Source organism: Thalassophryne amazonica, chromosome 6, assembly GCF_902500255.1.
Source record: "Thalassophryne amazonica chromosome 6, fThaAma1.1, whole genome shotgun sequence".
NCBI classification, from domain to species: Eukaryota; Metazoa; Chordata; class Actinopteri; order Batrachoidiformes; family Batrachoididae; genus Thalassophryne; species Thalassophryne amazonica.
Genome location: NC_047108.1, coordinates 127,366,630 through 127,393,280, shown reverse-complemented (window position 1 = coordinate 127,393,280; position 26,651 = coordinate 127,366,630). Strand labels below are relative to the sequence as shown.

The 26,651-nt window shown below is 44.0% G+C and overlaps 1 protein-coding gene across 1 annotated transcript in view; it reads left to right on the top strand.

Annotated features, from left to right (window-relative positions):
• The window catches only part of LOC117513083 (formin-like protein 13), a 125,044-nt gene that overhangs the window by 11,359 nt on the left and 87,034 nt on the right, over positions 1-26,651 (top strand). The window contains exons 2-4 of the mRNA XM_034173407.1: positions 6,660-6,788; positions 7,804-7,878; positions 11,440-11,613. Coding sequence (XP_034029298.1) covers positions 6,660-6,788; positions 7,804-7,878; positions 11,440-11,613 — 378 coding nt within the window. The remainder of the gene's footprint in view (positions 1-6,659; positions 6,789-7,803; positions 7,879-11,439; positions 11,614-26,651) is intronic.

The window sequence follows — 26,651 nt, the reverse complement described above, 5'->3', positions numbered from 1 at the left end:
CCTTGGTGACTTCGGTCTGGGTAATTGATGAGTCTGCCTCTGAGTCCCCAGTCTCTGCTTCCTCTTCGGAAGACGTGACGATGGGATTGAGGAGATCCTCGAAGTATTCCTTCCACCACCCGACAACATCCCCAGTCCGGGTCAACAGCTCCCCACCCGCACCGTAGACAGTGCTGGTGGAGAGCTGCTTCTGCTTCCTGAGGCGTTGGATGGTTTGTCAGAATTTGTTCTAGGCAGACCGATAGTCCTCCTCCATGGCCTCCCCAAACTCCTCCCAGACCTGAATTTTTGCCTCTGCGACCGCACGGGCTGCGGCACACTTGGCCTGCCGGTACCTGTCAGCTGCCTCCGGGGTCCCACCTACCAACGAAGACAAGTAGGAGTCCTTCTTCAGCTTGACAGCATCCCTTACTTCTGGCGTCCACCACCGGGTTCGGGGATTGCCGGCGCTACAGGCACCAGAGACCTTGTGATCACAGCTACGAGCGGCCGCATTGACAATGGAGGTGGAGAACATGGTCCACTCGGACTCCATGTCTCCAACTTCCCCCGGGATCTGGGAGAAGCTCTCCCGGATGTGGGAGTTGAAGACCTCGCTGACAGAGGGTTCCGCCAGTCGTTCCCAGCAGACCCTCACGATACGTTTGGGCCTGCCAGGTCTGACCGGCTTCCTTCCCTCCCAGCAGATCCAACTCACCACCAGGTGGTGATCAGTCGACAGCTCAGCCCCTCTCTTTACTCGAGTGTCCAAGACACGTGGCCGAAGGTCAGATGATACGACTACAAAGTCGATCATTGACCTCCAGCTCAGGGTGTCCTTTTGCCACGTACACTTATGGACACCCTTGTGCTCGAACGTGGTGTTCGTGATGGACAAACTGTGACTAGCACAGAAGTCCAACAACTGAACACCACTTGGGTTCAGATCGGGGAGGCCATTCTTCCCGATCACCCCCCTCCAGGTCTCACTGTTGCCGCCCACGTGGGCATTGAAATCCCCCAGGAGAACAATGGAGTCCCCAGTCAGAGCGCTATCTAGTACACCTCCCAGGGACTCCAAGAAGGTCGGGTACTCTACACTGCCGCTCGGCCCGTAGGCCGAGACAACAGTGAGAGACCTGTCCCCAACCCGAAGCCGTAGGGATGCGACCCTCTCATTCACTGGAGTGAACTCCAACACATGCGACTGAGCTGGGGAGCAATAAGCAATGTGACCCCAGCTCTCCGCCTCTCCCTGTGGGCAACGCCAGAAAAGTGGAGCATTCAGCCCCTCTCCAGGAGTTGGGTACCAGAGCCCAAGCTGTGCGTGGAGGTGAGCCCGGCTATCTCCAGTCGGTATCTCTCAACCTTCCGCACAAGCTCAGGCTCCTTCCCCCCCAGTGAGTTGACATTCCACGTCCCAACAGCCAGGTGCTGTGAGAGCGGACCGGGCCGCCGGGCCACCCGCCCTCGACAACCACCCAGTCCTCTCTGCACCTGACCCCCATGGCCCCCTCTGCAGGTGGTGAACCCACAGGAGGGCAGGCCCACGTCGCTCTTTCGGGCTAAGCCCGGCCTGGCCCCATGGGCTAAGGCCCGACCACCAGGCGTTCGCGCGTGAGCCCCAACCCCAGGTCTGGCTCCAGGGTGGGACCCCGGCTCCGCCATACCGGGCAACGTCTCTGTCCTTGATTTTTTTACTGGTCATGGGAGCTTCTGAACTGCCCTTAGTCTGACTAGTCACCTAGGACCCGTTTGCCTTGGGAGACCCTACAAGGGGCACAAAGCCCCCAACAACATAACTCCTAGGATCATCATTCATTTTATACTTATTGTTATTCTAACCCTAAAGTTAGACCTTACTGTAACACACATTTCTCAATGTTAAGTGCGAAACTTGAATCCTAAACATCGTTGCATATACGTGTGGAAATTTGTAGGAGTATCATGCACGAAATCTTATGTTTAATGTTTATTAGTATAGTAGTTAGCATACAGAATGCGTCGTGCAAATGTGTTGCCATCTGAGATCTGATAGGATCATCTCAGACAGAAAAACACACAAAAAAAATATTACCGGTACTCAAATATACTCAACAAAATATAAATGCAACACTTTAGCTTTTACTCTCATTCTTCATGAGTTGAAGTAGACTTCTTGTGTGCACACAAAGGTGCACAAAATGAATTTAAATGCATGTCAGTTAGTTAGTACTTCATTTTTGCCTGGATAATCCATCCAGCTGGTAGGTGTGGCATGTCAAGATGCTGATTAAAGAACTTGATTACTGCAGAGACGTGTCTTGGACTGAACACAATAAAAGTCAATGGTAAAATGTGCAGCTGACCTTTAAAAAATACATTTATTTGATGAAGAAGCTGGATGTTGGGGACTTTGGACTGGCCTGTTTGCATGTAGTCTGCAGTTGTCAGATTGGTTGGAAATGATACTGGAGGCGGTTTATGGTTATGAAATGAATGTTTATTGCACAGGTGACAGCTCGAGTGGACATCCCTGCGTCCAGCATGCCACTGGACTCATCAGGTTAAAGAAAATAATTTATTACATGTGAGAGTACAGCGTCACAAGTTTGGTTTGGCCTCAGTTCCTGTCACGACAGTAGGGTAAGCAGAGACTCTCAAATCCTGCTGATGGAGGAGGCAGAGGGTGGAGCCAATCCCACACAGCAGACAGGGACCAACTGGTGGAAATGGGGTGGTGGGGGGAGTGCCAGGCAGGGAACTGAAAAACAGAGTGAGGTGTGAGAGAAATTTCTAGCATTTAAAGGACTTGCCTGCGTGCTATTGGTTTGTCATGATGATTAACAATAATACCTGTTTAGGATTGTGCTCATGCTGGGGGCAGTTAGTTGATTGTGAGAGACTATGAATTGTGAGTCCCCTGGTAGAACTTGCAGTGTGCTGCATTTCCACACTCCTTCAAACTTGGAGCATTTGTTTCATTGTGTTGTGATTAAACTGCATGAATAGAATAGAACAAAGTTTATTTGCCATTTACGTAAGTGCATTTAAGTACAAGCACACTGGAATTCTTGCGTGTTTCTCCGAGTTGCAAAGATTCAACTCAGTATATATTGTAGATATAGATATATGTACAATATTCAGCTTGGGACTCTGACGAGGGCGGTCACATCTCCTCCACTCTCCCTTATCTCTGTTCTCTGCTTTAACCTTCAAGTCCCTACTTCACCAGACTGTGAATTCCTCAAAACTATATTGGATTCTGGATCTATTGGACTACTATTGGATTAAAAACAAAAGAACACAGCCAGTTAGCTCCCAAACAAACCTTTAATGAACTGGCTGTGCGGCTTTCTCTTTTGTTTTTTGTGTTATTTTTTGATCCTGCACGCCAATACGGATTGTGATGTGCGTGTCTTATTATTTTGTGCACTACTATTGGATTAACCATGGAATTGATCAGCTGGTCTCTGAATGCTATTGACACCATTTTTTCTACAAGAAAGGTCAGGACCGGGGATCCTACCTGCCCAGATGGAACGTATCCTGCGGGCTATGTCCTCGACTCCTGGAGTTCCTGGCGTGTGGCATGCTTGGCGCCTTTCTCTGTTGAGGATGTCGAGGATTTATTCATTTTTGGTCTCATGGCAGCAGGGCTGGTACTTTTTGGCTTATGTGCTGCCCTGATCTACCTGATCTAATTTGCAAGACAGCGGCATAAAGAACCACAGGCCCTCACTTGTCCGTCATGATTAACGAGGTTGGCAAGGCAGTGCATTCTCAGACTGCTTTGACTCTTGAACTCAGACGCAAATTGGATGACACCTTGGAGCTGATGCGTGCATTGCAGTTGAAGTTGAAGGTTTCGGAGGCAAGTGAATATTCTTAATTCATAATTGGGAATATTCTAAATTCATAATTGGGATTTGGCTGTTCAAGTGGAACTGTTAAAAGTGTTTTTCACTGCTCAGCTACAACACTCCAGGCTCTAGCCTCAAGGACAAATTGCCAACTGTTTACCTCCAGAGGAATTTATTCAGGCCTTGGTGAGATTATTAGGCTTCATTCTTATATCAACCCACAAAAACAATAAACTGACTGACTTACACATGGACTGAAGCATGCTCCAGCTTTTCACTTTCCCTCCCTTCCTGCCCCCCCTGCGGCAGGCCCCCGTTCTTCCCAAGCTGGCAGGCGACGCGACTCCATTTGCTGCGGCTACCAACACACTCACATCTCCTCAATTTGGAAAACAGACTGTTTCAAGTTTAGTGCACATAAATCAATCAATCAATCAATCAATTTTTTATATAGCGCCAAATCACAACAAACAGTTGCCCCAATGTGCTTTATATTGTAAGGCAAGGCCATACAATAATTATGTAAAACCCCAACGGTCAAAACGACCCCCTGTGAGCAAGCACTTGGCTACAGTGGGAAGGAAAATCTCCCTTTTAACAGGAAGAAACCTCCAGCAGAACCAGGCTCAGGGAGGGGCAGTCTTCTGCTAGGACTGGTTGGGGCTGAGGGAGAGAACCAGGAAAAAGACATGCTGTGGAGGGGAGCAGAGATCGATCACTAATGATTAAATGCAGAGTGGTGCATACAGAGCAAAAAGAGAAAGAAACAGTGCATCATGGGAACCCCCCAGCAGTCTACGTCTATAGCAGCATAACTAAGGGATGGTTCAGGGTCACCTGATCCAGCCCTAACTATAAGCTTTAGCAAAAAGGAAAGTTTTAAGCCTAATCTTAAAAGTAGAGAGGGTGTCTGTCTCCCTGATCTGAATTGGGAGCTGGTTCCGCAGGAGAGGAGCCTGAAAGCTGAAGGCTCTGCCTCCCATTCTACTCTTACAAACCCTAGGAACTACAAGTAAGCCTGCAGTCTGAGAGCGAAGCGCTCTATTGGGGTGATATGGTACTACGAGGTCCCTAAGATAAGATGGGACCTGATTATTCAAAACCTTATAAGTAAGAAGAAGAATTTTAAATTCTATTCTAGAATTAACAGGAAGCCAATGAAGAGAGGCCAATATGGGTGAGATATGCTCTCTCCTTCTAGTCCCCGTTAGTACTCTAGCTGCAGCATTTTGAATTAACTGAAGGCTTTTTAGGGAACTTTTAGGACAACCTGATAATAATGAATTACAATAGTCCAGCCTAGAGGAAATAAATGCATGAATTAGTTTTTCAGCATCACTCTGAGACAAGACCTTTCTAATTTTAGAGATATTGCGTAAATGCAAAAAAGCAGTCCTACATGTTTGTTTAATATGCGCTTTGAATGACATATCCTGATCAAAAATGACTCCAAGATTTCTCACAGTATTACTAGAGGTCAGGGTAATGCCATCCAGAGTAAGGATCTGGTTAGACACCATGTTTCTAAGATTTGTGGGGCCAAGTACAATAACTTCAGTTTTATCTGAGTTTAAAAGCAGGAAATTAGAGGTCATCCATGTCTTTATGTCTGTAAGACAATCCTGCAGTTTAGCTAATTGGTGTGTGTCCTCTGGCTTCATGGATAGATAAAGCTGGGTATCATCTGCGTAACAATGAAACTTTAAGCAATACCGTCTAATAATACTGCCTAAGGGAAGCATGAATAAAATTGGTCCTAGCACAGAACCTTGTGGAACTGTAATCTATTAGACAAATATGATTCAAACCACCACAGCGCAATGCCTTTAATACCTATGACATGCTCTAATCTCTGTAATAAAATTTTATGGTCAACGGTATCAAAAGCAGCACTGAGGTCTAACAGAACAAGCACAGAGATGAGTCCACTGTCCGAGGCCATAAGAAGATCATTTGTAACCTTCACTAATGCTGTTTCTGTACTATGATGAATTCTAAAACCTGACTGAAACTCTTCAAATAGACCATTCCTCTGCAAAACATGTTTATTAGACCCCATTCTTACCAGGCTGCTCAAGGAAGCCCTACCATTATTTAATGCTTCGATCTTAAATATGATCAATCTGTCTTTGTTAGTTGGCTATGTACCACAGGCTTTTAAGGTGGCAGTAATTAAACCATTACTTAAAAAGCCATCACTTGACCCAGCTATCTTAGCTAATTATAGGCCAATCTCCAACCTTCCTTTTCTCTCAAAAATTCTTGAAAGGGTAGTTGTAAAACAGCTAACTGATCATCTGCAGAGGAATGGTCTATTTGAAGAGTTTCAGTCAGGTTTTAGAATTCATCATAGTACAGAAACAGCATTAGTGAAGGTTACAAATGATCTTCTTATGGCCTCGGACAGTGGACTCACTGTTTGTTTGTTGTGATTTGGCGCTATATAAAAAAAAAAATTGATTGATTGATTGATATTGTGGTTTCACCCATCAGGAGGCGCTGCTGGAGGCAAACACAGGGCATCATCAGGGACAAACGTCACCCAGGTCATACTCTGTTTCAGTGGGTAGAGCAGCTTTATGTTGTGACCAGTCCAAGATATATCTGTACAATAATCATGCTGCTTTTAATCAGTATATTGGTATATCACCCAGCCAGGTAGATGGATCCTCTTGGCAGGTGAGGTGCTCATTACTCCAGATTTTAACAAATTTAGAAACAAAATTCAAGGAAAATCATTTTGTGCACACAGAAGAAACAAAAGTGTTGCTTTTATATTTTTAGTCAATATCCCCCCCCCCACCCACCCTTTCATGGCTCTTTTGTTGTTGTTTGCAGCTGAGCAATGAGATGCAGCTGAGTATCATGAACAAAGTGAAGAATGGAGAACTGTCCATTGAGGATGCTGTGAATCAGGCCAGGAAGGACCAGCAGCAGATGCTCAGACAGCAACACTTGGCTGAAGAGGTACTGCAGATTTATAATACCGGATTCATCAGATGGTTTTCAGGGGCAGATCCAGAGGCATGGGTGTGGGCACCCCCCACCCCCCTTTCATGGACAACAACAAAGATATTGACTTGACTATTGATGCCATTACAGATCCATCACAAAACATCCCCACTAAATGCTGTTTCCAAACCCTCTATTCAGCAACAATTTATTCAGCATTTTGTTCGAGACCACGATTCAGCAAGGCGTAGCAAAGGTGTTCACTTTTTTTAGCCTCAGATATTTCGAGTGTTCTCTGTTACTTGTCATCATAACATCATAGCATCACATTCAAGATTGTACAATACAAGTTCAAATGAATAAAAACAGGTCATAATGTATCTTTTCTCTGTGGTTGTATTTTGTAGTGAAATATCCACCAAAATGCAGGAAGTGGAACCTAAAAATTCTAAATTTATCTGGACCCCTAGGGACTAATTTACAAATGCCCCCTTAACAAAATCCTGGATCTGTCCCTGTTTTTTTTTTTTTTTTGTATCTGATAAAAAAGGAATACTGTCAAATTCAGTCAATACTTATTCAAACATCTTCTACCTGATTCATATTAAAAAGGCAGTTTTTTTTTATATTATGTAAACTTTCAGGTGCATGAGCACATGTTTTTTTGACATGATAGCTGACACAGATGTGATTGTAACACGTTTGGTGTACGTTTGAATTGCTGCCTGTAGGAACCTCTCTCACGTGTGGCTCTTTAACAGCGGCTGACTTATTCTCTGCTTTGCTCCTCCTTAAAATGTGAAGCGGTCCGTCCTGCTCGATGAGTCTGAAACTCCTTCTGTGTCTGGAGCATGCAATTGTCCCACTTATTTTTGGAATGTCGGTGACAGCTTTCGTACTGGAACATCAAAGCCTGACAAAAGGGTTATGAATTTGCATGTGACCTTTCTGTGCTTCATGATAGAAGTTTTCAGTAATGTGTTGTTTTTCATGTCTGAGTGAAGCTTTTTGTTCGTTACTGTGGTTGCAGGAGCAGAAGCCCTCACAGTACAACTTCAGTGTTCATAAACACTCACGCTACAGGTGGCAGAAGCGAGTTTTTCAGGTGCACGTTTAAAGAATTCAAACTATGTTCTGTTGAAAATGCTTCACCGCTTAAAGGGTAACTCTGGGCTGTTTCAATAAGGGCCTGTTTTTAGATGTTTTAGGGTTCATCTTTTCACTTGAGACAAAAACAGACTTAATCAGTGCAGTATTGATGTACAATGCAAACACTGTCACGTCCTAATGGGCTACAGAATGTTATTTGGTGGGACAAACTAAAAACACAGCTTTTTGTCGCCACTGATCAGGCAAAAATGGCATTAGAAGTGTCTAGTACACTGCAAAAACTCTCCCGCTCAAAATAAGTCAATTAATAAATGGACTGCATTTATAAAGCGCTTTTCCATCTGCATCAGACGCTCAAAGTGCTTTACAATGATGCCTCACATTCACCCTGATGTCAGGGTGCTGCCAAACAAGTCGCTCACGGCACACCGGGAGCAACAGGGGATTAAAGACCTTGCTCAAGGGCCCTTAGTGATTTTCCAGTCAGGCTGGGATTTGAACTCAATCAATCAATCAATTTTATTTATATAGCGCCAAATCACAAGGCGCTTTATATTGTAAGGCAAGGCCATACAATAATTACAGAAAAACCCCAACGGTCAAAACGACCCCCTGTGAGCAAGCACTTGGCTACAGTGGGAAGGAAAAACTCCCTTTAACAGGAAGAAACCTCCAGCAGAACCAGGCTCAGGGAGGGGCAGTCTTCTGCTGGGACTGGTTGGGGCTGAGGGAGAGAACCAGGAAAAAGACATGCTGTGGAGGGGAGCAGAGATCAATCACTAATGATTAAATGCAGAGTGGTGCATACAGAGCAAAAAGAGAAAGAAACACTCAGTGCATCATGGGAACCCCCCAGCAGTCTACGTCTATAGCAGCATAACTAAGGGATGGTTCAGGGTCACCCGATCCAGCCCTAACTATAAGCCTTAGCGAAAAGGAAAGTTTTAAGCCTAATCTTAAAAGTAGAGAGGGTATCTGTCTCCCTGATCTGAATTGGGAGCTGGTTCCACAGGAGAGGAGCCTGAAAGCTGAAGGCTCTGCCTCCCATTCTACTCTTACAAACCCTAGGAACTACAAATAAGCCTGCAGTCTGAGAGCGAAGTGCTCTATTGGGGTGATATTCCTCTGCAGATGATCAGTTAGCTGTTTTACAACTACACTTTCAAGAATTTTTGAGAGAAAAGGAAGGTTGGAGATTGGCCTATAATTAGCTAAGATAGCTGGGTCAGGTGATGACTTTTTAAGTAATGGTAATGGTTCTGAGCTAACAGATACAGCGAAACACCGCTGTGCTCCAGAACAGGAAGTGATACAATACTGCAGAAGTGAAGATCTTCTGGTCTCAAGCCCAATGCTTAACCACTAGACCATCACTTACCCCAAATAAACCCACAAATAATCTGAAATCTAGCCAAATTTTCTTGTATTAAGCAAAACAAACAAACAAACAAACAAACAACAAACCAAAATCTGCCAGTAGGGTAAGAAAAATTTGCTTGGTTAGAATTCTCAAAACTAGCAAAATGTTTAGGCACGGAATAATCAAAATATGCCTGAAAACTAGACGGAATTCTTATTTTAAGATTAGCCTCTGTCTTAAATAAGGAAAACACTTTTGCTCCTTTACTTGGATGATTTGAAATCCATTGCCTTTCCTTGTTACTGGTTAAATACAGCTTGATTAGCTGGAAAAATAAGACATTTTTTTTCAAATGTAAAAAAATGCTTGACAAGATTATTTTTCTATTTGACAAGAATTAAGTCAAATTTTCTTTAAACAAGTTTTTTTTTTTTTTGTTTTTTACTTTCTTAGATAACATTTTTGGCGGTGTAGTGGGCATGTTTACCTTACCAAATGTAAATACACTTTTTACGACAACCAACTGCACAGTTAGCCGCTGACCTTTGCCCAGTGCATTCAGCCACACCTTCTCTCCACTGAGGGATTACAAGTCGATAGCTGATGAAGAGCTCGGTCTTACAGAATGAGCCCCTCAATTGACTTGTAATGACTCAGTGAAATACAGTTTGCATATTTCTCACTAAATTAAATCAGCTTTCTAATATGACTAATTATACAGTTAGCTGCCTACCTTAGCCTCCTGTCCATTCAACAACGCTGCTCCCCAGTCAGGCCTCACAAGTCAACTGCAGATGAAGGCCTCATTCTGCATGAGAACCTCAAAAACAAGAAAAAAAAAATTACAGAAATTGCGTCACTGTCCAAAAAGTTATGGACTTGACTGTACTTTGTCTACTAAGTCATTACAAGTTGATTGTTAATGACGGACTCTTTCTTCTGCCTACAAAGGAATGAACCTGTCATTGACAATCCATTTGTAATTTGTCATGACTTAGTGCAAAAATAGAAGAAGGCTAAGGTAAGACGATAAGTGCGTCATCAGTCATTTTGTAGTTTATTCAGGTTTGGTAAGGTAAACATGCACATCGGTAGTGATCTTCTCCATGCTACCAGAGACACATTGACTGACATTGTCAGTGCATGTAGCTCGCCCTGCACAGTAACATTATGCAGCCGGTTAGCCTGTGACTGTGTTTACACTTTAAATCAACACTGCATCAACTAAATTTATTTTTGCCCATATTTTTGCTCACCCATATTGGCCTCTCTTCATTGGCTTCCTGTTAATTCTAGAATAGAATTTAAAATTCTTCTTCTTACTTATAAGGTTTTGAATAATCAGGTCCCATCTTATCTTAGGGACCTCGTAGTACCATATCACCCCAATAGAGCGCTTCGCTCTCAGACTGCAGGCTTACTTGTAGTTCCTAGGGTTTGTAAGAGTAGAATGGGAGGCAGAGCCTTCAGCTTTCAGGCTCCTCTCCTGTGGAACCAGCTCCCAATTCAGATCAGGGAGACAGACACCCTCTCTACTTTTAAGATTAGGCTTAAAACTTTCCTTTTTGCTAAAGCTTATAGTTAGGGCTGGATCAGGTGACCCTGAACCATCCCTTAGTTATGCTGCTATAGACGTAGACTGCTGGGGGGTTCCCATGATGCACTGAGTGTTTCTTTCTCTTTTTGCTCTGTATGCACCACTCTGCATTTAATCATTAGTGATTGATCTCTGCTCCCCTCCACAGCATGTCTTTTTCCTGGTTCTCTCCCTCAGCCCCAACCAGTCCCAGCAGAAGACTGCCCCTCCCTGAGCCTGGTTCTGCTGGAGGTTTCTTCCTGTTAAAAGGGAGTTTTTCCTTCCCACTGTAGCCAAGTGCTTGCTCACAGGGGGTCGTTTTGACCGTTGGGGTTTTTCATAATTATTGTATGGCCTTGCCTTACAATATAAAGCGCCTTGGGGCAACTGTTTGTTGTGATTTGGCGCTATATAAAAAAATTGATTGATTGATTGATTGAGTGAAGATGAACCTCCCAAAAATATGAAAAATGAAAAAAATACCGCCCAGGTTGAAAAATGTTGGGGTGTCCCCTTTAAGTGCAATATGTGGTCTAAAAATGAAAATATAACAACAAAATACACAATATTGCACGCAAGTTAACTGAACTCATTTAAACAGTGCAACTTTGTACTTCCAGATTGATTTTAAGACCAAACTGTTGTGCAGCATCGAGAAAGGAATTGTGAAGAAACAGCTTGAGTTCTGGCAGGTTAAGAGTTGTGACGATGGAGTCGGTTCCAGATTCTCCATATCCTTTAAAGACCATCACGACTATGAACTGGAGGCAACGTCACTGGAGGACAAACACAAGGTGAGTTTTCTTCTCGGTGTGAAAATAATATGCAGAAAAGCACTAAGCTTATAACTGACATGATGGGCCAAGAGTTAAAAAGAAAGGTTTTAAAATAAGGTGGCCAATAAGCTAGTGAGTTAGCCTAGCCAAGATAGGTTATTGGCCAATATTTTGAAGCAAACCGGCCGCCATATTACCACTCCCATGTTCTACTTCTGAACGCTCTTTTCTATTGATTTTTAATGAGGCGCACTTTGTGATTATTCTTTGTGATTTTGTAACAAAAGTGCCTTCATGTGCAGCTATAAAATGCGCAAATCACAGTTCAAAGCCTGTGGATGAACATTTCACCTGTGCGCATGATTGAAATGTAAAGTAATGAACAATAATTTGAAGAGTTCTATCCCTTATTCCAGCATATAGGCATAGATAATAATAATAATAATAATAATAATAATAATACTAATACTACTACTACTACTAATAATAATACTCCTGTGGGTTCACCACCTGCAGAGGGGGCCATGGGGGTCAGGTGCAGAGAGGATTGGGTGGCAGTCGAGGGCGGGAGGCCTGGCGGCCAGGCGGCCTGGTCCGCTCTCACAGCCCCTGGCTGTTGGGACGTGGAATGTCACCTTGCTGGGGGGGAAGGAGCCTGAGCTTGTGCGGGAGTTTGAGAGATACCGACGAGAGATAGTCGGGCTCACCTCCACACACAGCTTGGGCTGTGGTACCCAACTCCTGGAGAGGGGCTGGACGCTCCACTTTTCGGAGGCGGAGAGCTGGGGTAGCATTGCTTATTGCTCCCCAGCTCAGTCGCCATGTGTTGGAGTTCACTCCGGTGAACGAGAGGGTCGTGTCCCTACGCATTCGGATCGGGGACAGGTCTCTTACTGTTGTCTTGGCCTACGGGCCGAGTGGTAGTGCAAAGTAACTGACCTTCTTGGAGTCTCTGGGAGGGGTACTAGATAGTACTCCAGCTGGGGACTCCATTGTTCTCCTGGGGGATTTCAACGCCCACGTGGGCAGCGACAGTGAGACCTGGAAGGGGGTGATCGGGAAGCACGGCCTCCCTGATCTGAACCCAAGTGGTGTTCAGTTGTTGGACTTCTGTGCTAGTCACAGTTTGTCTATCACAAACACCATGTTCGAGCACAAGGGTGTCCATAAGTGCACGTGGCACCAGGACACCCTGAGCCGGAGGAGGTCGGTGATTGACTTTGTAGTCGTATCATCTGACCTTTGGCCAAGTGTCCCGGAAACTCGGGTGAAGAGAGGGGCTGAGCTGTCGACCGATCACCACCTGGTGGTGAGTTGGATCCGCTGGGAGGGGAGGAAGCCGGTCAGACCTGGCAGGCCCAAATGTATCGTGAGGGTCTGCTGGGAACGACTGGCGGAACCCTCTGTCAGCGAGGTCTTTAACTCCCACCTCCGGGAGAGCTTCTCCCAGATCCCGGGGGAGGTTGGAGACATGGAGTCCAAGTGGACCATGTTCTCCACCTCCATTGTCGATGCGGCCACTCGTAGCTGTGGTCACAAGGTCTCTGGTGTGTGTCGCAGCGGCAATCCCCGAACCCGATGGTGGATGCCGGAAAGTAAGGGATGCTGTCAAGCTGAAGAAGGAGTCCTATTGGTAAGTGGGACCCCAGAGGCGGTTGACAGGTACCGGCAGGCCAAGCGTGCTGCAGCAAGTGTGGTCGCAGAGGCAAAAACTCGGGTCTGGGAGGAGTTCGGGGAGGCCATGGAGGAGGACTATCGGTCAGCCTCAAAGAAATTCTGGCAAACCGTCCGACGCCTCAGGAGGCAGAAGCAGCTCTCCACCGGCACTGTCTACACTGTGGGTAGGGAGCTGTTGACCCTGACTGGGATGTTGTCGGGTGGTGGAAGGAATACTTTGAGGATCTCCTCAATCCCATCGTCATGTCTTCCGAAGAGGATGCAGAGACTGGGGACTCAGAGGCAGACTCATCCATCACCCAGGCCAAAGTCACCGAGGTGGTTAGAAAGCTCCTCTGTGGCAAGGTTCCTGGGGTGGATTAAATCTGTCCTGAGTACCTTAAGTCTCTGGATGTTGTGGGACTGTTTTGGTTGACACGCCTCTGCAACTTCACGTGGTGGTTGGAGACAGTGCCTCTGGATTGGCAGACCGGGGTGGTGGTCCCTCTGTTTAAGAAGGGGGACCGGAGAGTGTGTTCCAACTACAGGGGATCACACTCCTCAGCCTCCCTGGTAAGGTCTATTCCAGAGTACTGGAGAGGAGAATTCGACCGATAGTCAAACCTCGGATTCAGGAGGAGCAGTGTGGTTTTCGTCCTAGTCGCGGCACACTGGACCAGCTCTATACACTCCATTGGGTGCTTGAGGGTTCATGGGAGTTCGCCCAACCAGTCCACATGTGCTTTGTGGATCTGGAGAAGGTGTTCGACCATGTCCCTTGGGGCACCCTGTGGGGGGTGCTCCGGGAGTACGGGGTCAGGGGTCCTTTGTTAAGGGCTATCCGGTCCCTGTACGACTGCAGCAGGAGCTTGGTTCGCATTGCCGGTAATAAGTCAAACCTGTTTCCAGTGCACATTGGCCTCCGCCAGGGCTGCCCTTTCTCACCGGTTCTGTTCATTATCTTTATGGACAGAATTTCTAGGCACAGCCAGGGTATAGAGAGGGTCTGGTTTGGGAACCACAGAATCTCATCTCTGCTGTTTGTGGACGATGTGGTTCTGTTGGCTTCGTCAAATCAGGACCTTCAGCATGCACTGGGGCGGTTTGTAGCCAAGTGTGAAGCATCCAGGATGAAGATCAGCACCTCCAAATCCGAGGCCATGGTTCTCGACTGGAAAAAGGTGCCTTGCCCTCTTCAGGTCGGTGGAGTGTCCTTGCCTCAAGTGGAGGAGTTTAAGTATCTCGGGGTCTTGTTTACGACGGGGACGGATGGAGCGTGAGATCGACAGACGGATTGGTGCAGCATCTGCAGTGATGCGGTCGCTGTATCGGACCGTCGTGGTGAAGAGAGAGCTGAGCAGGGGGGCGATTTACCGATCGATCTACGTTCTGACCCTCATGTATGTCTTGAGATTTGGCTCATGACCGAAAGAACAAGATCGCGAGTACAAGTGGCTGAGATGAGTTTCCTCCGCAGAGAGGGTGAGGAGCTCGGTCACTCAGGAGGAGCTCGGAGTCGAGCTGCTGCTCCTCCACGTCGAAAGGAGCCAGCTGAAGTGGCTCGGGCATCTTTTCCAGATGCCTCCTGGACGCCTCACTGGAGAGGTGTTCTGGGCACGTCCCATAATAATAATAATAATAATAATAATAATAGGTGGCGTGGCTCGTGTGTAGCCAAATGTTGAGTTTTGTGTTGTACAAACTATTTTAACACATGTATTAGGTCTACTTGTGGAAAGTTTTGGAGCTTTAGGTGTTGTTGCGATGCGCTTTATTACTAATATTAGGCTGAAGCTTGCAGAGCTATGTGCAATAAATATTCACACTGCAAGGGAAAGCCAACTCTCCTGTAGCTAGTTAAGTGGTGTTTTATTCTTTCAGTGCAACTATAAAAAAAAATCCACTCTTGCTATATTATCCATCATGATTTATATTATTCATCCACTTTTGTTCATGATATGGTACCAGTATATGTGTATATATACAACCAGTGCTTATTCTGTAAAGTGGGAGGTCCCGGAGCCCAGAGGATGGGTGGCTCCAGTGCAGAAAAAAAAAGAAGGGCGGAGGGGGGTGCCTGCGAACAACACTGTGCGCCACACCGAAAATAAACTGGGCATGTATTGTAGGCCTGATAACACTAGTCACACCAAATCCGGATAGAGTACAAATTCCTGTTTAATGATGTACAGTGATCCCTCGTTTATCGCGGGAGTTACGTTCTCCGCGTTCACACCGGGCGCGACGCGAGCGACTGCAGCCACAGGTTGCCATGTAATCCCTATGTAAGGACGCGTTTTGGCGCCAAACCGTGCAGCGCGACACGAGTGCAGCGATTTTGAGTGTTTTGCGCATTTGTTTTGCGCATATTGCGTCGTGTCATGTCGTGTTGCCCTCCTCCCCAAGTTGAAAAATCTGAACTTTTTCATCTCTTCGCGCTGCGATGACCAATCAGGGACTGAATATGTAGTGACGTAGAGATGTCTGGAGTTTGACTGAAGATGTGAACATGTCCTGTATCTGGTAGCAGCCTGTGAGCAGGACTTATGTCTCTTTTGTCCTTTATTTCACAATTATGACAGAGTTTTTGGAGCGAGCAGCAGCACCACAGCAGCGAAAGAGGAGTTTCTTTTTATTTATTTTTTTTACGTGCGCGCGAGGGAATCATCCCTGGAGATTATTTTTCTTATTAACTACACAGATGTATAATAAAGCAAATGGTGACTGGTTTCTAAAGACAATTATGACAGTTTTTTTTGGGGAAAGAGCGAGGAGCAGCCACATGTGCACGCGTGAACGGGACAGTTGGTCCTCAAACTGGGTCCCGCAGAGGCGGAAGGACCACTGAAAGCGGCCGACACCCAGACACAGCTCCTGCAGCAAATAATGATACTCTGTATTGGGAGATTTCCACAGCAACTCGCTCCGTGTGATCAAGGTCCGTCATGATGACTTGACGCTGAGCGGAAGGGAAGCTCCTCCTATTTGATGACGCACCGAGGCAAATTTTCGCAGCGAGAGTCCACCCAAGCAGAGTGACACACCGGGCGAAGGAGGCGCGTCTGTCGCCACGCGACCCCCGCGAATTTGTAGCGCCTGATCGCGCCCGGTGTGAAAGCGGCGGAAATCCGCGAAGTAGCGCTATTTTTTACACTTATTATAGATGTTTTAAGGCTGTAAAACCCCTCACTACACACTTTTCTCAAACAGGCATTAGCATTTTCTGACTTTTCTCTCTTGTGTAAACACTCTCTTTTTTCTTCTGTGCGAGAAGATTATAAACAGACACACGCAGAACACAATGTGCGGCTCTCCCTTCACTCACTGCCTCCGGGGGTAAGGATGCGGGACCCGCAAAGAATCCAAGTCCTCTCTCGGTGGCCACGGAGCTCTGCGGCTATGGTCAACATCCGGATCAAAACAGCGAGCGTAGCCTCTGGACCTGTTTCCAGATTTAGCGCAACTCCGCACAGTAGACAGGAGGGCGGCGGTATGAGTGGCAGTGAGATCAATCGCGGTGATTTTTTTTTTTATATTTTGTTAGTCAAGAGAGGTGGCGGATCACGGATCCAGTATAAATAGCTGGTGGAGCCAACATCAGAGGTTCTGGAGCGCGCGTCCGAGGTTCCGGAGCGCGCGTCCGAGTTTCCGGAGCGCGCGTCCGAGGTTCTGGAGCGCGCTCTGTCTTGCTCCCCCTCAAATTAAGCCCTGTATACAACCCCAATTCCATTGAAGTTGGGACGTTGTGTAAAATGTAAATAAAAACAGAATACAATGATTTTCAAATCCTCTTCAACCTATATTCAATTTAATACACCACAAAGACAAGATATTTAATGTTCAAACTGATAAACTTTATTGTTTTTGTGTAAATATTTGCTCATTTTGAAATCGATGCCTGCAACAGGTTTCTAAAAGCTGGGACAGTGGTATGTTTACCACTGTGTTACATCACCTTTCCTTCTAAAAACACTCAATAAGCGTTTAGGAACTGAGGACACTAATTGTTGAAGCTTTGTAGGTGGAATTTTTTCCCATTCTTGCTTGATGTACGACTTCAGTTGTTCAACAGTCCGGGGTCTCCGTTGTCATATTTTGCACTTCATAATGCACCACACATTTTCAATGGGCAACAGGTCTGGACTGCAGACAGGCCAGTCTAGTACCTGCACTCTTTTACTACGAAGCCACGCTGTTGTAACACGTGCAGAATGTGGCTTGGCATTGTCTTGCTGAAATAAGCAGGGACGTCCCTGAAAAAGACGTTGCTTGGATGGCAGCATGTGTTGCTCCAAAACCTGGATGTACCTTTCAGCATTGATGGTGCCATCACAGATGTGTAAGTTGTCCATGTCATGGGCACTAACACACCCCCATACCATCTCAGATGCTGGCTTTTGAACTTTGCGCTGGTAACAATCTGGATGGTCTTTTTCCTCTTTTGTCCAGAGAACACGACGTCCATGATTTCCAAAAACAATTTGAAATGTGGACTCATCAGACCACAGCACACTTTTCCACTTTGCGTCTGTCCATTTCAAATGAGCTTGGGCCCAGAGAAGGTGGCGGTGTTTCTGGATGTTGTTTATGTTTGGCTTCCGCTTTGCATGGTAGAGTTTTAACTTGCACTTGTAGATGTAGCGACAAACTGTGTTAACTGACAATGGTTTTCTGAAGTGTTCAGGAGCACATGCGCTAAGATCCTTTACACAATGATGTCGGTTTTTAATGCAGTGCTGCCTGAGGGATAGAAGGTCAAGGGGATCATTGGATTCTGTTTTTATTTACATTTTACACAACGTCCCAACTTCATTGGAATTGGGGTTGTATACAGATCAGTGATAAAGGTTTGTCAAGCTAGCTAACTTGGTGAATTAGCATGTGGCTAACTTTAAAATGTTTGTGAGTAAATAATGCTTTTTGTTCATATAATTGAGTGTACTAATCATTTTAACATGTTTGACAGAAGCCTCAGAAGCTTGCATTTTGCTAAACTGCAAACGTAACATTTGTGTAGCCAAGCCATAGTGTTACTGTGGCATTACAGGAAAAATCAATGAAGCAATTCAAAAGTTTGACCTGCAATAGAAACCATTGACTTTTTACAGAGATTCAGATAAAATAATATAGTCAAGTCCACAAATATCTGCACAGTGATAGTTATTTTATTTTGCTTCTTAATCAAAGGGTTAAAAAAAAACCCTCGCATTTATCATTTACAAATATTAGCCATTTTTATACACAGTTCCTACATTTTCAGAGGCTATAAGTAATTGGACAAATGAAAGATGATTGTTACATTCATTATAATACATTTACAATACATTTGATTGTTTTCCTGCATGAAAATCCTTCTCTGATAAACTCCATACAACTGGTGATGTAACAGGTGCAAATTGCACAGTTGTACAGTTTCTCCCCAGACAGCCACAGAAACTTGTAACTTTTTGATGGGTTTCTTGATAGCTTCCCTCGCTGTTCTTCTTGGAAAGTCACTCAGTTTTTGAAAGCTGATACTCCAGACAGATTTACCATCATGGGTGCTGAAAAGGGGAGAATAAGAAGAAGGATTCTATGGGCCCATGATTGACAGGGCCCACAGAGGCCCCTAGTACAATTATAATACTGACAAAATAATATGGGGGTGGCCCAGTAAGATTTCTTTTCATGGCGCCCAAAATCCCTGGCAGCGCCTGTTTACCATACACTACGTATTTCCATGTATTTCTTAATAACTGATGGAAATGAAATCCAAAACATATTCAATAACTTGGAAATGTTCATATATCTATCCTCTGACTTGTTTAAAGACAACTGACTATAAAAGTGATGATTTATATGAACTATATTCCTTATATTTAGTTTGTCCACTTACTAGGGCTGGTACGATTAGTGAAAATGATTTATCAACTAGTTACGTATCATTAGTTGTCAATAAGTCAAACACTAACCTTGAACAATAAATTAATAAGATCCAAATCCAAGCAGTGAAATTCCACAATGACCTGAATTTAAAACTACAATTTGAAAACGTGGCATTTATAGTAAACCTGATGGACTTCCCAGTGACTGATTCCTCATTCTTCAGTGACAGGCTTATTTCTAGAAAGTGCCTTTTGGTTCCTCATTGCAGAGCTACAGATTCTCAGCCTCTTCCCTGGAAACGTACATTCATCCTTCTTTACAACAGACTTTGAAACAAAACTAGTCTTGGAGATTTCCTGATTCATTGAAATAAAGGTACTATAATAATTGTTCAAGTCAGGGGGCATGATAAATTAGCCATGGTGGAAATAGATCCATTAAATTATCTCTGCAAATTGAACATTGAAGCCATAAAAATACTTAAAAAGTTATTTGAAATTTTGGAGATCAGCTACCGCTAAAAATTAGCTGACCAGTCAAATAGAAGATGGCCAACTATTCCGCTACCAGCTCGTCATTCATTACAATTCGTAACCACAGCCTCACTTATTACCTCTGGAAATTGAGGTGCTGTGTATAAAAATGATTGTAATTCCTAAATAACTAATGCCAGGGTGGGGTTTTAGACTGCCCGTAACCTGTTTTTGCCAGGATTGTTGTGTGGGCCGCCGAAGAGGAGGTACTGCTGGCCCACCACCACAAGATGGCGCCCTGCTTGAAGTGCGGGCTTCAAGCACGAGAGGGCGTCGGAGCGACCAGGAGTGACAGCTGTCACACATCATCCATACCAGCTGTCACTCATCCACTACTCATCACCACTACCATAAAGGCCGGACTGCAACTCCACCTCCCCGCCGAGAAATCAGCTACCATTCAGGTAATTTTCTCTGCTGACTCAAAACATTGAGTATTAATCTGAACTTCTTTGCAGCCGTTTTCCTGGTGTGTCCTTATCTGTGGGATTGCCGTTTGGTGTGATCAGCGACGGCTTCGCCTCACACCCCAAACCAGATAAGTGGTGAAACAGGAGCTGCACGAGTGTGTGATTGGAGGTGGAGGTGCTCCCTCCTAACTAAACACTGACCGTGGGATTACTGAGTGTGCAAACTCACACTCATCAGGACTGTCTCTGTTCTCTGCCAGCAGTACCGGGTCTGACTGCTGAAGACAGCGGCCACCTGGGGTGCAGGGCTTGGCGGCTCCGGTGTTCTTCAGCTCCGTTGGTGGTGGAAGCTGTGTGGGGATCCAGCTCTTCTCTCACCAGGCGTCTTCTATCTTCGAGCCTGCCCACACGTCACCTGGTGTATGATTGACAGTCCACCATATTGTTATTGTCTGTACGTCGTTGTGCGATTCACAACATTAAATTGTTACTTTTGGCTTATCCATTGTCCGTTCATTAACGCCCCCTGTTGTGGGTCCGTGTCACAACACTTTCACAACAAGGATCAATTCAATCAATCAATCAATTTTTTTTTTTATATAGCGCCAAATCACAACAAACAGTTGCCCCAAGGCGCTTTATATTGTAAGGCAAGGCCATACAATAATTATGTAAAACCCCAACGGTCAAAACGACCCCCTGTGAGCAAGCACTTGGCTACAGTGGGAAGGATGCCAACAAACACCTGACTAAAACCAGTTTTAGGCCATTTAGCATGTCTGAAACTGATGAAAACCTTTGATAAATGTACAGTGGTTTTACAGGCTGTGTAATGTGGCAAAAACGTAGATAATAAGACAGAAATTTTAGGTTGGTGGTATTGTTTGGAGCATTTTGGTTATTTCGGGAGGAGGGCAAATTGGCGCAATATAAATGCAAATTGATTGACTGATTGAACACTTGTTTTAGAATGTGTTATTTAAATTATTTTGTTACAGATGTAATGCAATCACATCATAATTACAAACATTACAACTGATTTACTAACAGAATGATTTCTAAGAAATTACCAATTGAAAATTGTAATTTTAAGTGATGTAACAGTATACAAATAATGAATGTTTGAGTTCAATGGCATGAATATTTCATGAGATGAAAGATGGAACATTCCATCTTTCACTGAATTACATAGTCATTCCATTGAAAAAATGTAAAACCATTCATTATTTGTTTTATATAACGGCTAAAATAAATCCTTGTCATTTGATATTTTATTAATTTATATAATTACATCTTATTTTGGTATTTGTCACTGGTGCTTTGACATTAACAGTCCAACGCAAACTTTAAATAGGAGTCCAAAGTTGTTCTCAGTCAAACTTGGAAAAGCATTTAATAATTGTGATGATGTAGTCCGTGATGCTGTGCACTGACTTCGTGTTATTCCAAAAAAAAAAAAGTCTTTGTGTATTTTCTCAGTCCAGTGAAAAATCACATCAGAAATTTGTCCAGCTTTTCATCGTAACTTCATCCTAACAGCTCTTTATTCCTCCAGACTGCTTATGGCGTAGTGGATTTGTTTCTTTTTTGTGTGTATGTTAGAAGAATTAGCAGCTCGTAGACTATCTTACTGAGAATAATCTCTTTGAGCCACTGCAGTCTGCTTTTAGAAAATATCATTCCACAGAGACGCTCTCACTAAAGTGGTGAATAATCTTCTGCTTACAATGGATTCGGACACCACTACGGTTCTGGTGCTGTTAGATCTCAGTGCTGCATTTGATACAGTGGATCATCATATTCTACTTGATAGGCTGGAAAATCATTTTGGGGTTACTGGGAGTGCCCTTGCATGGCTGACATCATACTTGACCAGTCGTTCTCACTGTGTTTTTTACTGTAACACTACCTCTAACCTTAGTGACATGAAATTTGGGGTTCCACGGGGGTCTGTCTTAGGCCCCCTGCTTTTCTCCCTTTATATAGCGTTTTGGGATTACCTTTCACTGCTATACTGAAAACACTCAGTTATACATGCCGATAACGGCTGGTAATCTCATCCACATAAAATCCTTAGAAGATTGTCTTGCATCAGTGAGAAGTTGGACATCTAGAAACTTCCTACTTTTAAATTCTGATAAGACTGAAATGATGGTTCTTGGTCCAGTGAGACATCGACATCAATTTGACCAGTTAACGCTTAGTCTAGGCTCGCGTATCATACATCACACTGACAAAGTGAGGAACCTTGGGGTAATTTTTGATTCTACGTTGTCCTTTGGCCTCCGCATTAGAAATACGAGGACTGCTTTCTTTCACCTGCGAAATATAGCGAAGGTGGTAAAAACTGCATCGAAGATCATGAGGATACCACAACCCTCTGTGCAGAGCATTTACCACCACAGAGTCCACAGGAGAGCTGCCTCCATTATCAGAGACTACACACCCCCAGCATGTACTGTTCTCACTTCTCCCATCAGGCAGGAGATACAGGAGTCAATCAATCAATCAATTTTTTTATATAGCGCCAAATCACAACAAACAGTTGCCCCAAGGCGCTTTATATTGTAAGGCAAGGCCATACAATAATTACGTAAAACCCCAACGGTCAAAACGACCCCCTGTGAGCAAGCACTTGGCTACAGTGGGAAGGAAAAACTCCCTTTTAACAGGAAGAAACCTCCAGCAGAACCAGGCTCAGGGAGGGGCAGTCTTCTGCTGGGACTGGTTGGGGCTGAGGGAGAGAACCAGGAAAAAGACATGCTGTGGAGGGGAGCAGAGATTGATCACTAATGATTAAATGCAGAGTGGTGCATACAGAGCAAAAAGAGAAAGAAACAGTGCATCATGGGAACCCCCCAGCAGTCTACGTCTATAGCAGCATAACTAAGGGATGGTTCAGGGTCACCTGATCCAGCCCTAACTATAAGCTTTAGCAAAAAGGAAAGTTTTAAGCCTAATCTTAAAAGTAGAGAGGGTGTCTGTCTCCCTGATCTGAATTGGGAGCTGGTTCCACAGGAGAGGAGCCTGAAAGCTGAAGGCTCTGCCTCCCATTCTACTCTTACAAGTCAATCAATCAATCAATTTTTTTTATATAGCGCCAAATCACAACAAACAGTTGCCCCAAGGCGCTTTATATTGTAAGGCAAGGCCATACAATAATTATGTAAAACCCCAACGGTCAAAACGACCCCCTGTGAGCAAGCACTTGGCTACAGTGGGAAGGAACAACTCCCTTTTAACAGGAAGAAACCTCCAGCAGAACCAGGCTCAGGGAGGGGCAGTCTTCTGCTGGGACTGGTTGGGGCTGAGGGAGAGAACCAGGAAAAAGACATGCTGTGGAGGGGAGCAGAGATCGATCACCAATGATTAAATGCAGAGTGGTGCATACAGAGCAAAAAGAGAAAGAAACAGTGCATCATGGGAACCCCCCAGCAGTCTACGTCTATAGCAGCATAACTAAGGGATGGTTCAGGGTCACCTGATCCAGCCCTAACTATAAGCTTTAGCAAAAAGGAAAGTTTTACGCCTAATCTTAAACGTAGAGAGGGTGTCTGTCTCCCTGATCTGTATTGGGAGCTGGTTCCACAGGAGAGGAGCCTGAAAGCTGAAGGCTCTGCCTCCCATTCTACTCTTACAAACCCTAGGAACTACAAGTAAGCCTGCAGTCTGAGAGCGAAGCGCTCTATTGGGGTGATATGGTACTACGAGGTCCCTAAGATAAGATGGGACCTGATTATTCAAAACCTTATAAGTAAGAAGAAGAATTTTAAATTCTATTCTAGAATTAACAGGAAGCCAATGAAGAGAGGCCAATATGGGTGAGATATGCTCTCTCCTTCTAGTCCCCGTCAGTACTCTAGCTGCAGCATTTTGAATTAACTGAAGGCTTTTTAGGGAACTTTTAGGACAACCTGATAATAATGAATTACAATAGTCCAGCCTAGAGGAAATAAATGCATGAATTAGTTTTTCAGCATCACTCTGAGACAAGACCTTTCTGATTTTAGAGATATTGCGTAAATGCAAAAAAGCAGTCCTACATATTTGTTTAATATGCGCTTTGAATGACATATCCTGATCAAAAATGACTCCAGGATTTCTCACAGTATTACTAGAGGTCAGGGTAATGCCATCCAGAGTAAGGATCTGGTTAGACACCATGTTTCTAAGATTTGTGGGGCCAAGTACAATAACTTCAGTTTTATCTGAGTTTAAAAGCAGGAAATTAGAGGTCATCCATGTCTTTATGTCTGTAAGACAATCCTGCAGTTTAGCTAATTGGTGTGTGTCCTCTGGCTTCATGGATAGATAAAGCTGGGTATCATCTGCGTAACAATGAAAATTTAAGCAATACCGTCTAATAATACTGCCTAAGGGAAGCATGTATAAAGTGAATAAAATTGGTCCTAGCACAGAACCTTGTGGAACTCCATAATTAACTTTAGTCTGTGAAGAAGATTCCCCATTTACATGAACAAATTGTAATCTATTAGACAAATATGATTCAAACCACCGCAGCGCAGTGCCTTTAATACCTATGGCATGCTCTAATCTCTGTAATAAAATTTTATGGTCAACAGTATCAAAAGCAGCACTGAGGTCCAACAGAACAAGCACAGAGACGAGTCCACTGTCCGAGGCCATAAAAAGATCATTTGTAACCTTCACTAATGCTGTTTCTGTACTATGATGAATTCTAAAACCTGACTGAAACTCTTCAAATAGACCATTCCTCTGCAGATGATCAGTTAGCTGTTTTACAACTACCCTTTCAAGAATTTTTGAGAGAAAAGGAAGGTTGGAGATTGGCCTATAATTAGCTAAGATAGCTGGGTCAAGTGATGGCTTTTTAAGTAATGGTTTAATTACTGCCACCTTAAAAGCCTGTGGTACATAGCCAACTAACAAAGATAGATTGATCATATTTAAGATCGAAGCATTAAATAATGGTAGGGCTTCCTTGAGCAGCCTGGTAGGAATGGGGTCTAATAAACATGTTGATGGTTTGGATGAAGTAACTAATGAAAATAACTCAGACAGAACAATCGGAGAGAAAGAGTCTAACCAAATACCGGCATCACTGAAAGCAGCCAAAGATAACGATACGTCTTTGGGATGGTTATGAGTAATTTTTTCTGTAATAGTTAAAATTTTGTTAGCAAAGAAAGTCATGAAGTCATTACTAGTTAAAGTTAATGGAATACTCAGCTCAATAGAGCTCTGACTCTTTGTCAGCTTGGCTACAGTGCTGAAAAGAAACCTGGGGTTGTTCTTATTTTCTTCAATTAGTGATGAGTAGAAAGATGTCCTAGCTTTACGGAGGGCTTTTTTATAGAGCAACAGACTCTTTTTCCAGGCTAAGTGAAGATCTTCTAAATTAGTGAGACGCCATTTCCTCTCCAACTTACGAGTTATCTGCTTTAAGCTGCGAGTTTGTGAGTTATACCACGGAGTCAGGCACTTCTGATTTAAAGCTCTCTTTTTCAGAGGAGCTACAGCATCCAAAGTTGTCTTCAATGAGGATGTAAAACTATTGACGAGATACTCTATCTCCCTTACAGAGTTTAGGTAGCTACTCTGCACTGTGTTGGTATATGACATTAGAGAACATAAAGAAGGAATCATATCCTTAAACCTAGTTACAGCGCTTTCTGAAAGACTTCTAGTGTAATGAAACTTATTCCCCACTGCTGGGTAGTCCATCAGAGTAAATGTAAATGTTATTAAGAAATGATCAGACAGAAGGGAGTTTTCAGGGAATACTGTTAAGTCTTCTATTTCCATACCATAAGTCAGAACAAGATCTAAGATATGATTAAAGTGGTGGGTGGACTCATTTACTTTTTGAGCAAAGCCAATAGAGTCTAATAATAGATTAAATGCAGTGTTGAGGCTGTCATTCTCAGCATCTGTGTGGATGTTAAAATCGCCCACTATAATTATCTTATCTGAGCTAAGCACTAAGTCAGACAAAAGGTCTGAAAATTCACAGAGAAACTCACAGTAACGACCAGGTGGACGATAGATAATAACAAATAAAACTGGTTTTTGGGACTTCCAATTTGGATGGACAAGACTAAGAGACAAGCTTTCAAATGAATTAAAGCTCTGTCTGGGTTTTTGATTAATTAATAAGCTGGAATGGAAGATTGCTGCTAATCCTCCTCCTCGGCCCGTGCTACGAGCATTCTGACAGTTAGTGTGACTCGGGGTGTTGACTCATTTAAACTAACATATTCATCCTGCTGTAACCAGGTTTCTGTTAGGCAGAATAAATCAATATGTTGATCAATTATTATATCATTTACCAACAGGGACTTAGAAGAGAGAGACCTAATGTTTAATAGACCACATTTAACTGTTTTAGTCTGTGGTGCAGTTGAAGGTGCTATATTATTTTTTCTTTTTGAATTTTTATGCTTAAATAGATTTTTGCTGGTTGTTGGTGGTCTGGGAGCAGGCACCGTCTCTACGGGGATGGGGTAATGAGGGGATGGCAGGGGGAGAGAAGCTGCAGAGAGGTGTGTAAGACTACAACTCTGCTTCCTGGTTCCCATCCTGGATAGTCACGGTTTGGAGGATTTAAGAA